Consider the following 13,830-nt stretch of genomic DNA (forward strand, 5'->3'; position numbering starts at 1 on the left):
AAAAAAAAAAAAAACAATGGCCATTTTCATTTCAAAGTACTGTTCCAGTGGAATATCTGAGTCTGTTTTTTTTTTTGTTTTTAACAGATAAATCCTATCATTATACAGAAAGCCTGTGTGCAATAAATCAAATGTTTCTTATCTCTTATTTTCCTTAATGATACTGATAACCTCTAGGGTTGCTGAGTAAACAAAAGTCTTTCCTTTCCTAACTTGATGACTTATCTGTGCTCAAAGGGCAAAATAAGCTTCATATTGCCATAAAGTGTAAACAGCACTTTATTAGAAGAATCAACTCCTAAATGCTCTTTGAGTCAAAGTGCTTTCCACAGAGCAGAATAATAGAAAGTGTTCCCAGATGAGTGTAAACCATTTGCTTGTCCTGTAGAGTGGCTCTACACACACACACACACACACATACAACTTAGCAGGGGGAGCAAGATTTGACATTAAATAATATTTTTAAAAGGAAAAAGTGATAGATTAATGACTAAGTTTAGTATTCTGAGTGCTATAACTTGACCATGTACACAAGAATGAGGTGTGTATTTCAGTAAAATCAGTAACAAAAAAGGAAATAGGCATTTTAAAGGATCTTTAGATGTATTTTTCACAGTTGGTGTGGCTATTGTTAGTTAGTTGAGAAGTCAGTTATTTCTGTGTTTTGATTTTATCAATTGGAGTTTAAGGTGAAAATAATTTACAAAAGGAATTAAGAGTCTGTCAATTTTTTCTATAAGTGGAATATGTCATTTTAAATGTGATTATTTAAAGTAAACCTAAACGTTTGCTTGTTACTTTCTTTCCTGCTTCTGAATTTTTCTCATCCTTTTATTCTCTGTCTCCCAAAGTATCTACCTGTAATTTATATTACAGACATTTTCATGAAATTCCTTTGCATTGCATCTTTTAAAAACTCACTTCTGATTTAAAAGTAGTTCAGCTACAATGAGGTGAAAGTCTCTCTACACTGATGAAGTATATTATTTGAGAATTGTTATAAAATACGTATCAAGGCTTAGGAACTATATTAGTCTCCTAGGTTTAAAGGAAGGGAAAGAAATAATTCCTTAGCTCAAATAATTTACGGTTTCACATATAGTGATTTTACTATCTAGAGAAACATAAGTTTACTTAATAAATATCAAAGAAAATGCTCGGGTTTTGATAAATCACCAGACCTTATATAAAAGTCTATATTCAGCAAATTTTCCCAATCTAGTAAAAACAAAGTTATCCAGCATGTTGTAAACAAGAGAAGACAAAGAGTTCCATTAGCAAAACTATCCTAATAAACTCTGCACTAGATACTGTGCTTTGCATGGGTTTCACTGGTTAGAGCCTGAGGAAGGTGAGGAAGGACCAGGGTTACCTCTCCTTAAGCAAGGTTTTAGTTCTAAAACCTTTAAGAACTAAATTTGAATTGAAGATTTAATGCAGATCTCCACGGTCAATCCTCTCTAAAACTGCAAAAGAGAAATTGGTTCCACTCATTCCAAAGCAGAGAAATAAAGTGAAATAAAATCTTTCATGCATGGTTTTACCTTCACAGAATAAATACTGAATAAATATTTTAAAACAGTGCTTTGAGGAAAACACACAAACAAAAGAAAATAATAAAAACCTTTCCTGAGAGTTCACCTGTGTCATTATAGCCCTAAAATTAGGCCATGAAAGAGGCTATCAGAGATCATAAGTCCTGGAAAACAGGAGTCAAAGCCTCTGTGTTGTGGATAAGAATGAAGCCAGTAGATGGAGGGAGGGTGGACTGGCTACTGAGACTATGATCTCATGAATATGCAGTGGGATAAAGAATGATAAATATAGATAGATAAGTAGGTGAGAAAGAAGGAAACAGAGTTCTAATTTTTTTTTTTTTTGGTATAAAATGAATCTTTGTGCTTTTTTTCATGGTGGCTTCCACTAAGTGGATACATTTTGTTCCAACAAGAAATGGCAAGGCCTAAAGTTTCCTTCTGCCCATTAACTAATTCTGTCATTGTTTTTCTTTTTCTAAACATAATCTCTTTTCCTTTGACTTGACCTCCCTACCTCTATTTGGTCATTGAGAACTAAGGACCCTTTTACTAATGTCAGGACTTTTGTGAAGACCATGTACCAAGTATCTTTGGTGCCAGGCTTTCAGGTTCAATTAGTCTTTCTATAAAGTGAGATTAGTCTTTCTATAAAGTGAGGCTCACTGCATTCTCCAATGACCTGGAGTACCCTATGGCTTCTATTTGATATAGGTTAAATGTCAAGACTCCTAGGCATCTGTATGCAGTCAACCTCAGCCTTCTCCATGTGTCTCTGAAAGATTTTGCACTTAGGGGAGAGAATCATGTTAATATGAGATAAATTATCTAGCATTATTATTTGTTACAAATATAAAAGTTTATACTATGCCACTTTTCTCAATCCTCCTGGAAAATGTTGAAAATTCAAAATGTTGCATTTTCTCCTAAAAATAGTGACACTCTTTTACAAATATTAACAAAAAGATCACTATTTTGTGATCCTGTGCTTTCTATCTATAGAAAAATTTTGAACTATACTTACTCAAATTGTAAAACTCTTGAGTTTTTATATTCATTTTTCAGATTACTTGATTGAAAGATATCATCTATCTAAAAAAAGAAAAGGTTAAGAAAAGGCATATTAAATTTAAGATTTTGTTTAAAATTTTAAACAAAGTGATCTTTATATTCTACTTAGAACTGTATTGGAGTGATTTCCTTCTCTGTGATGATGGGTCTCATACATTTAAGTATGAGTAAACGTAAATGTAAGTACCTTTACATTTATTGACTAATTTTTTTCAAAGAGAACAAGATCTATGTATCTTTTGGCAAGTGGTTAGCAAAACTATGTTATGAAATTTTAAACTAGTTGAGGAAAGAAGGTCTCTTACCATTTGCTGAATGTCAAAAGCAAGAACTTTGAAATCAACTGAGAGTTTGTCTTGCAAATTAGGATTATATGTAACTCCGGATATTATTGTCAATGTCCCTCTGGCTTCATGACTTTTTCCAAATGCTGCATCTAGATGAATTAATAAGAAACAAAACACTGAAAATGTGAATAATGAATAAGAGAAAATATGCACATTCTGGTTAAGACATAGAAGTAAAGTTCTTGCTTAATGTGTTGGCCCTGGAGTTCTTGATTTTCTTCTTTGCAGTCTTCGTGTTTCATCATCAGCTGTTTTTTATTTTTTAACTTATATTTTTAGCTATCTAGTTGTTTTAAAAGATTGAATATTAAACTTCTTCTTCTCTATCCCATTATTTTTTTTTTCTTTTCTTTGAAGTCTAACCAACTCTCCAAGCTTCCAAGTTTTGTTTGGTTTTTGTTTCTTTGTCATTGAGATTTCTGTTGGAAGATACAGGGATGATCAACTTCCACCAATCATGGGAACTGATTCAGGGAAACATAGTGAGAAGTGGACCATTAAAAGTTTTGTAGTTACTTTCAGATACTTCTTGAACACCTGGCATCAAGGGACACTGCTCATTTTCTACATGTGGATTGCTGTGAAGATTTCAGTGTGTGTATTACTTTGGAGCATAGCTTTGAAACTACTTCTCTCATTCTAATAATTATAAAATTGGCATGTATGACCTTTTGCCATTAGATGGAGACTGTCATTACTGGAGAAGTTATTGAGAATGCTGCAGAAAATTTATTATCTCAATATGAAACAATATAAGAAAAAAGCTAACAAACTGAATACAAACATGGGAAATAAAATGTGCCACTAAGGCCAGTACAATCCCATTATGAGATTATTTTCTTTGCATATATATTTATATTTAAAATGAATTGCTTCAGGTGAAACTCACACAATGATGAAATCATTAGTAAATGTAATAATAATGATGCATTGACCTGGTATGAGAAGATGTTATTTCTTCTTTTCCCAGATGGGGAAATTTGGGCTTAGATTCACTAAGAAAATTTCCCAATGTGATAAAAGTGACAGATCTGGAATTCAGAAAAAGGATTGACTGACTTCAGAACCCAAGATCTGTCATATATTGACACAAATCTCCTAGTCCAGAAGGAACTGTAGAATTATTACTTTAAACAATAAACTTGCACTTTGTCTATACAGTTACCATTGCATAATTGATGTAATATATTATTAATACTATTTCATTTGTTTTTTAAATATTCAAAATAACATTTAGACTTGCATATTTAAAAGTGAAAGGCAAGGAAAGACTGAGGAACTGTCATGGATTAGAGGAGACTAAGGAAACATGATAACTAAACCCAGTGTTGGAATCTGCACTGGATCCTGAACAGGTAAAGACCTTAGTGGTAAAACTGGTGAAAGTTGAATAAAGTGTTTGGTTCAGTTAATAACATTGTAACAATGTTAATTTCTTGGTTGTGACAATTATACTATGTGTGTACTAGATATTGACATTAGGGGAAGCTGGATGAATGTCTACAATTTTTGCAACTTTTTAAAAGTCTACAATAGTTTCAATAAAAAGTGTTAAGAGTATATAAGAGTAAAAGTATGTACTGAAAGTAGAATATCTTATATCCTCTAGTGTTCTATTACTGCCTATCTCAAATCCCTTCTTATATTCAGTTGTTCAATTAAATCATATTAACATTTATAAATATTTATTTTTTTATTTTTCTGGTAAAATAACTAACTTTTGTATTTTTATTGAGCATCAAGGCTTCCAATAGACTTCCAAATAATTACATATCCTTGAAGTTATTCACAGTATTTAAGTAAGACCAAAGCAGCCTCTTTTCTAAAAGTCTCAGTGAATTTCTATGATTTATTAAATTGTTCTTATAATTATATAAAATATCACAAGCTTTCTTTCTCTTTAAAATATATTCCTGTATGTAGCTATAGTAGTTAAATAAACCAGAAATTATATTGGACTTATTTTATAAAACTATAAATCATATTTATTACATTCTAATTTACTTATTTACTAAGGGAAAATAACTAACTCAAAGGCTGAGCATTTTGTTTTCTTGGTAAAACCCAAATCACTCACATATAAAAGGTTTTGCCCTGAGAGTTTTCAGAAGGAATTAATATGCCTATATATAATTCATCATTTTTTTAAAAAATGTGAAAATGTTCTCAGAAAAAATAAATCTAATACCCAAGTTTCTGCTATGCTGCCATTTTTAAAAAAATTATCTTAGAAATGAATAAATGGTAAAGAAGAGCACAAGTTCTAAAGTTGGACTGTCTAGTTTGCACCACCTGGCAATGTTGCAAATTTAAGCAAGTTACCTAAATTCTCTGTCTCTGATTTTTCACCTATAAAAGGAGGGTAATAATAAAAACTAACTCGTAGGTTTGTTGTAACAAGATAATACAATTGGAGATCTTTTAAAAACAGTTGGTACAGGTAATTTAGCTCTAAATAAGAATTACCTTTTCTTTTTTCTTTCTGTCAATCACAAATTGCTACTCAGGCAACTTGAGATCTTTATAAATCCACAATTACATTCAAGTTGCCTTATACTGTTGCAATTCAAATTGTTGTACTAATAAGAGAATAAACATATAATTCTCTAGAAATAAACAATATTTTTTCTTTAACCTGGCCTACTTATCTTCTTCTATGGTCAACAATGTTTGAATAGGTTTATGACTTAAATTCTATCAGAACAGACCCACAGGCTATGAACCTACTTTATTATATGTTGGAACTGAGAACATTATCATTTTCTGTTTTAAAAACTTAGTCTCATGTTTGAATCCTGAATTAAAATCCAAATTATATATCATGTTAAAAAAATTCTATGAAGTAAACTACAGTGAAGCATCTGGATGCAATATAAACACCTTGCCATGAAAGCACAGCAATGCATACAATATGCTGGCAGGATTCTGGAGATTAAAGTGTATACATTCATCTGAGAGCACTTTTCTGTAGCCAGGTCTATATGACTTACCTCTTTCTGATCCCCTGATTGACAGCCAGGCCACTGCAATTAACCCAACACAGAGCACCACCAATATGGCAAAGAGAGCTGCAAACATGACTTCATAGGTGCTGAGAGAATGGCTCCTTGAGGGTACACTTCGCTTTGAGCCCATCTTTGGTTTTTGAAGGTTTGCTACTCTAAGGGCTCTGAGAGAGCATAGAAGCTTCACCAGCTGAAGAGCACAAGCTCTCCAGTTTTCCAAGAAGACTTGTCTAACAAATCTACACTAGTGTTACTAGTCAGTGTAAATGAGTTGTGTATGTCCCTTTGGCAACATTATGTCTCTATACATTAAGTAGCTTTAAAAGTGCAGTTAATGTTTAAAAAGATATTAGTGAGTACAGAGAAGCTTAGAGTTGTAAATGTTAATCACCTGAACAGGCCAGTTGTCAGTGTGAATGATGTTAACTGCATGTTGTAAACAAAAATGATACTTTATCATTTTGAGAACTGGTAGAAGAAATATGAAATTCATGGTAGTCAAATTAATCATTGGGCACATGCACATGATATTTGTAAAGAGTCCCTAACAGATCAACCTTCCACCCTCTGACTCAAGTCATTATTAAGGCATTTTTTCCTGTTTTATGTAGGTGTAGACATTCTAAAGATAAATTTTAAGCACATGTGTGTGTATGTGTATATATATATATATAAAGCCTAATATATATATTAATACTTAATCTCTCTTCCCACCCTCCCTATATCCCACTTTCTCTCTCTTTTTCTGTATCTCTGTATACATATATATATATATATATTTTTTTTTTCTTATTGAAACAATCACAAATTTTGTAATCTTCATTACGTCACCCATGTGAAGTTATGCAGTGTAAGGGAGTATTGATCTAACCTAAAGGAAAGTCCACTGAAACAAGGCTTCATATGCTCACTTTTTATGGCCTCGTGTAGTTATCAATGAACAGGAGTAGCAGCTGTGAGAGGAATTAAGCATTTTTTTTTTTCTATTTTAAGAAAGTATTCTGGGTGGGGAAGACATTACTCACTTGCCCAGGACTTTATCTTTTTAAAAATGCCAATAGGGCTTCCCTGGTGGCGCAGTGGTTGAGAGTCCGCCTGCCGATGCAGGGCACACGGGTTCGTGCCCCGTTCTGGGAAGATCCCACATGCCGCGGAGCGGCTGGGCCCGTGAGCCATGGCCGCTGAGCCTGCGCGTCTGGAGCCTGTGCTCCGCAACGAGAGAGGCCATAATAGTGAGAGGCCTGCATACCGAAAAAAAAAAAAAAAGCCAATAATAACAAGAGGACATGTTGAAAATTCCACACTCATAACTGTGGTTATGGGAAAACCAGGACTGTTCTCTGATAATTAAAGTACAGTTTATCATGGGAACTTCCACACTTTGAATAACAATGAGTTTAGAATTAAAAATTAATAAATAAAACCAAACCTGTTCTGAAGTAAACCAATTTACCTCTTGTTCTGGCAAGTAAAACTGGCCAGAGATAAGGAAGTACTAGGTCAGAGGTTAATGTGCTGAAATTGTGGCATTTTATAATTGGCTAAAATAAGCAAGAGCCATGTTTGTTTTTTCTTCACTCTTGAAGGAAAAGAACCACATGTTGCTCTCTGAAAGCCTTGCTGGTAAAAAGTGAAATATAAATAAATAAAGGTATGTCATGGAATGTATTTATATTTTTTATTTAACTGAATTAATACTAACTGTATTCTTAATCCCTTTAAAATACACATGAAATGAGAGATATCACTGGTGGAGTTGGGAGAGCTTTATCCTATTTATATCCTAGTAATAGGTGAGACCCTCCCATACAATAGGAGCCTGGAGAATGACACTTGAATTTGGGGAGCCAAGAATATGGAAGTACAATGACTGTTTTCTTCATTATAGCTGATGCAGGTGCAGCATATTTGCTTTCAGGAAATCGAGTAGAACTTTGTTTTATTTTGACTTTATATAAGGGAAGGAGAATATAACAAAATGAGTTCACATACTATGCTCCAAGCACAGGACAATAATATATTAAACGTAAGATTGAAAATAAAAAATATATATACTTATGTTCAGAAAGGAAATCAGCATTCATATTATAAATTTTCCTTAAATTATATGTTTTAAGTGATTATACTTAATATGTTCAAATAAATAAGTGGAAGAATAGCTTTCCTTTAAAAAGGCATTAATTTATAAAGGACAGAATGAAATAAAACAAACAGGTTAATGTGAAAAACGGACAAATCATATGTCCTGAAATTGAAAAATTTACTAAAATAAAATGGAACTTGGCATATCATATAACAAAACTCATTAAGCAGTTATAATAATAAAGAGTGCGTGGTATTGGTCCAGGGGTAGAAAAATATCTCAGTAGAATAAAGATCCCACAAACATCCTGATTCATATGTGGAAACTTCACATGTCAAAAAGATAGTCTTACCAATACGTGAGACAAGGATGGCTATTCAAGAAATGATGCTGGGTCAGCAGGTTAGTCATCTCAGGATAAATAAAATTAGATCCTTATCTCACATCATGAAGAAAAATAAATTCCAGGTGGGTTAAATATACAGAAAAACTGCAGAAAAAAGTTTGAAGAAAATGTAGGAAGATGTCCTCCTGATGTGGGATACTAAAGGAGTTTTTAAAAAAGAATAAACATTTTTAATTTTATTAAAAAATAAAAGGATGAACTAGGTAGAAGAATATTGATAAATTTAGCCAATAATAACACTGAGTGATTTTTAAACAAAAGATATAAAAAGAAAGTAAAAACAAGACACAAAACGGATTGTTTCCTTTTTTTTTTCTTTTCTTTTTTTACTGTGTATGTTTTTGTTTGGCTACAACAGAACAGAAGTGCAGCAAAGATTTTTGTATGGGTTTCTAAAATTTATTTGTAAGGTAATCCATGGAAAGTCCATGAAATGAGTTGGAAAGTGAAAAGTGGGGAAAATAAAGCCAATAAAAGTATGTAATCAAGCCAGAAACTACCATAGTCTCAGGAACATAATCCTGCTGGGGACTGCTGCATGAGACAGAGAGAAAAGTCCTCAGAATTACCACAATTAATGGGCAAGGAAGCAGGGATGTTTATTAATCAAATAGCCTTGCTCACTGGTACAGAGTAGCTTATGGGGCTTTAACTCTCCTACTTTCAGCTTACCCTGTGTGTGCGTAGAACATTCATGAAACTCTGCCCTCAGCTTGCAGAGATGAAGAGAGCCTATGTGATAAGTACCCTTATAGTTTACAACTGAAAAACATTTTCCATAATTCATGGAGAATTTCTACTAATTAATACGTAAAAGACAAACAGCAGGCAATTAACAAAAACACAAACCCAAACAAACAATACGGAAATAAAACATGATCACACAAATTTCTATAGGTTCTCACTTTTAGTAGATGGTCAACTTCAGTAGTAATTATGGAATTCCAATTAAAATAAAAAATGAAATATTACTGACCTCAAATATACTAGCAACAATTAACATCCTTAGCATTACTAAGTAGTGGCATTCATCGCTTGTGAGAAAGAAAATTCAAATAATCGTATAGAAGAGCAATTTGGTAATATCTATCAAAACTAAATATGCATATATAATTTGACCCCTGTAGTAGACTATAGTTAGTCTACTAACTATACATCCTAGAGAAACTCTAACAGTTGCAGGCTATGAGATGATATTCGTTACAACACTATTTTAAGCCCCACAAAATAGAGAGAAAACTTGTGTCCATCAATAGGAAAATGATTTATACTTTTTAAATAATAAAGTATTACACACAAGTTAAAAGTGTACAAACTGGAGCTCTATGTACCAGCTTGGAAATAATAAACAAACTTTTACACAAAGAAACAAGCTATACCCCAGGATCTGGCCCTGTCCATCATCAGATATTTGATAGATAGATAGATAGATAGATAGATAAATGATAGATAGATAGATAGATAGATAGATAGATAGAGCATTCTGTCCAAAAGCAGCAGAATACACATTCTCTTCAAGTGACATGGAACATTCCCCAGGATAGATCACATGCTAGGCCACAAAACAAGTCTCATTAAATTTAGGAAGATTGAAATCATATCAAGCATCTTTTCTGATCACAGTACTATGAGACTGGAAATCAACTACTATGTTGTACACCTGAAGCTAACATAATATTGTAAGTCAATTATATTTCAATAAAAAATAAGAAACAAGCTGGAGAAGAATATATTCAGTGTTACACTATTTAAAGTCAAAATAGAAAATAATTTGTTTAGTAATGCAGTTATATGTAATAAAAGTTTACATGGGAATGGTAAATAAAAACTTCAGTATCATGATTACTTCTAGGTAGGGATGGGATTGGATAGTATGGGAATGGAATACCAACCAAGGGGACTTCAACTGTATTTGAATTGTGTCAACTCTCTTAAAATTTTTGAAATAAATTAGTGAACCATATTAACTTGACAGAGTTAGATGATTAAGATATATGAGTTAATAGTTTTCTACATTCTTCTATTATATATATATATTCTTCACTTTATATATATATAAAGGGAAAGGGAAAGCATATGATTGATGTCTCTGTGTATTAGTTTCATCTTTATTAAATAACAAGTAAATTTGAAAAAAACTTTATGCATAGAACTTTCTACTTTGAGAAACGTGGAAGTCACAGAACCAGCCCCCTTAAGTCAGTCATTGAATATTTATAGGAGAGTAAAATACTTATTTTAAACATATATTTAAAAACTTAACCATATAAGTTAAAATGATCTAGATGAAGTAGAAACAAATAAGTAAGAACAAATATCTGGTATGGTCAATGAAGAGAATATGTAGCTCTGGATAGGTCAGCATCATTAATACTCTTAATGAAGCTTTCAGTGAGGAAATCAAAATCGTGACAAGTTCAGTGATGGGAATGACACATTCCAGTTAAGTGAATAATGAAGTAGGAAGATACTTGAAGATAGTGAAAAATGGAGTAGGTAGAGCCAATATTGAACTTTTGGAGACTCCTAGGGGAGATTATATGTGTTTTAGCCTATAATGAATGAAAGGATAAGAATTGGAAACTAAGAAAATTAAGAGTGTATAAGCTCTTGTTAATATTATTGAAGCATAAGGACCAGAGAGTTAAGAATCATGGTGCATAACATAGTCCATTCATTTGCTCAGCGTGATTTTATACTCTGACTGCCCTATGTAGCTGTAGTAACTGCAAACAATCTCTAAAGATTAAGGCCCTGAGCATTTATAAAACATTTCTTCCACTATTCAGCATAATGTGAGAAACTCCCAATAGCTTTCATCTTTTAATAAATTCCTGTGACTGGGTTGTTATTGGACACATTTCTTGAATAAAGACTAAATTAAAAAAATAATATAAAACAAGAAAATCAATATTACTCATCAATAATACTTTTGGATATTCTACAGATGATATTTTTCTCTGAAAATGTGTCCAAATACTCCAGTGTAGTCAGTCAATTAACACTTAGGTGACTCCTATGATTCCTGGTTCAAGGATGACAGAGCTGTATGAAATACACATCTGCTTGACTCCAAGGCTGGTATGTTTTTCTTTGACTTTTCATATAATTTCGACACAGTATTCTAAAACCTAATTGATAAGTCTTTTTATATTTAGGTGTTACAAGGGACAGTAATCTTTCTTTGTGAAATATCTGAGGACTTTGATAAACATCTTATGGGGTGAAAAAAAGAGTAGGTCTTTAAATATTGTTAGACATCTTTGTCAGTGAGGATCCTTAGATACTGTAATTCTAGATCACTAGGTATTATTTTTTATAGTTTTGACACTTGAAGAAAAATTTGATGGGATGTAAAATTGTGGTGCCATATCATCTTTCTCTCAGAAGCTTGTAGGTATTCCTCTGCTATTCTCTGACGCCAAGTATTGAACTAGCCTTCTTTTATGACTTTCTTTCATCTTCTGATTGCATGTGCATCATCATTGTTGGCCAGTTTTTCTGTGTGTGTTATTTTTAGGGCTGATGGGTTCTATATATTCCTTGAGTTTATTCATATGTGAGAAACCTTCCTCTTTCTTTTATACTTGAATGATACTTTTCTGGGGATTATATGCATGGGAAAATGACAAGTTTATTTTTTTTCCTTGGAATTCTGAAGATATTTTTCTAATATTGTCTTTCTGACACAGAACATAATTGGGAAAATGTCTAAAGCAAACTCCATATCTTACTTCTCTATGTGACATGTTTTATATCTGCTTGATTGCCTAGAGAATTCTTGTTTCATACATGAGGTTCAATAGTAAATAATTTGGCATTGATTATTCTGAATTGAGTTTTCTTGGAATGTTGTGTACCTTTCTCAGTTTCCACTTTATTTAAAAATTAGCCTTCCTTTATTAAAATTTTGAAATTGTTTGTTGTTCAATCTACTAGATGTCTTACTGGGGGTTGGAGTCCAATTTTTTTAGGTTGAATTCTCTTAGTTATTTCTTTATATTATTTATACATTTCTCCTAATTGTTACCATATCTGTAACTCCCTTATACATTTTAATTATATACGATATTCAACTCTGGGTTTTTTGTTGTTTGTAATTTATTGTTAGTTTGTATCATGCTGCTGATTCAGATTGCAATTGGTTTTTTAAATCATAATCTTTCTCTTTTAACTACTTCTGTGTTTTATTATTTTATTATTGTCTTGAACTTATTTTCTTATTAACTTATTTTATAATAAATAGTACTGTAGAAAACTTTCCTTTTGTTGAATTTGCTTCTAGAATCAAAGTTTTGGGCAACATTTTATAAACTAGTCTCTTCCCCTCTCCCTTCCCTCCTTCCTTCTTTCCTTCTGAGGTATATTTGCATGGCTGCCTTGCTATTACTTTTTGTTTGGTTCATGCTTTATTTAGTTCTCTTAGGCTCTTTCCCATGGCTTTCCCATAGAGTGGGTGAATTCTCCGTGCTTTTGTATGAACAACAGTTTGAGGAATGCATATGATCTGCTTTTTTACTTTTTGTAAACTGAGGGGTTGGGGAAAGGTGTTGAGAGAGAAGTAACCCATAGGAGGCTATATACTCCCTTTGTATGATGGCTCATATTCCTTTCTCTCTTCTGCAATTTTACCAAACACCCTGTCAAAAGGTTCCTTTGTACTAATGTGGGTTTTTTTGTTTGTTTGTTTGTGAATGTGTGTGAGGTACAACTGTGCTGCATACTCTTTCTTACAAATTGATGAATAGCACTGAGAGATCACAAGGCCCTGTGGTTTTCTGCCTGTCTCCACTTAGATACCCTAGCATCATTAGCTACTAGGGGTTGCTAGTCTTGAGATATTTTCTCTTTTCTCAGGCTGCTGACTCACCAATTTGACCTGCTTTTCTACAAATTGCAGGATATTGATGAAAATTAGAACTTTTCTGGAGTTCTTTTCAGCAATACTGGTGGAGAGGATAGGGTTTATAGATGACTGATAGATAAAAGAGCCATGTTGAGTTTCATAATATTCTTGTATTGGATATAGTTTTTACCATGAACTTTGTTGTTTTTTCTTTGTTTTGTTTCTGTTTTTTTTTTTTTTTTTTTGCCCCTGCTGGTGAATTTTGGCTAGCTTATAACTGGTTTATAAGTCATTCAATTAGGTTCTTGAGAAGGATGCTTTAATCTTCAGCTTCAATTCAGACTTTACACAAAAGTCCATCCAATGTAATTTCTGACCTAAAGACTATTTCAAGTTTATTCAACTAAACTATACCTAAAAATTAGTTTAGATGTCATACCAAAGCTTCCTGGCTCTGAAAAAATTTGAGTACACAATATTACTTAGTTCATTTAGGGACAATGTTTTCAGGTGAATACTAGTTTACTAACGGATACG

At 32.5% G+C, this 13,830-nt stretch overlaps 1 protein-coding gene across 2 annotated transcripts in view; it reads right to left on the reverse strand.

Moving 5' to 3' along the window:
* TMPRSS15 (transmembrane serine protease 15) overlaps positions 1-6,088 on the reverse strand; it is a gene marked incomplete at both ends in the record, with an annotated part of 135,126 nt that extends 129,038 nt beyond the window's left edge. For both annotated transcript variants that reach the window (XM_079922843.1, XM_079922842.1), the window contains 3 exons: positions 2,560-2,627; positions 2,912-3,042; positions 5,944-6,088. In XM_079922843.1, the coding sequence (XP_079778969.1) occupies positions 2,560-2,627; positions 2,912-3,042; positions 5,944-6,088 (344 nt within the window). The remainder of the gene's footprint in view (positions 1-2,559; positions 2,628-2,911; positions 3,043-5,943) is intronic.
* Positions 6,089-13,830: the final 7,742 nt, after the last annotated feature.

Source organism: Stenella coeruleoalba (genome assembly GCF_951394435.1).
Source record: "Stenella coeruleoalba genome assembly, chromosome: 5".
In the NCBI taxonomy this organism is placed as follows: Eukaryota; Metazoa; Chordata; class Mammalia; order Artiodactyla; family Delphinidae; genus Stenella; species Stenella coeruleoalba.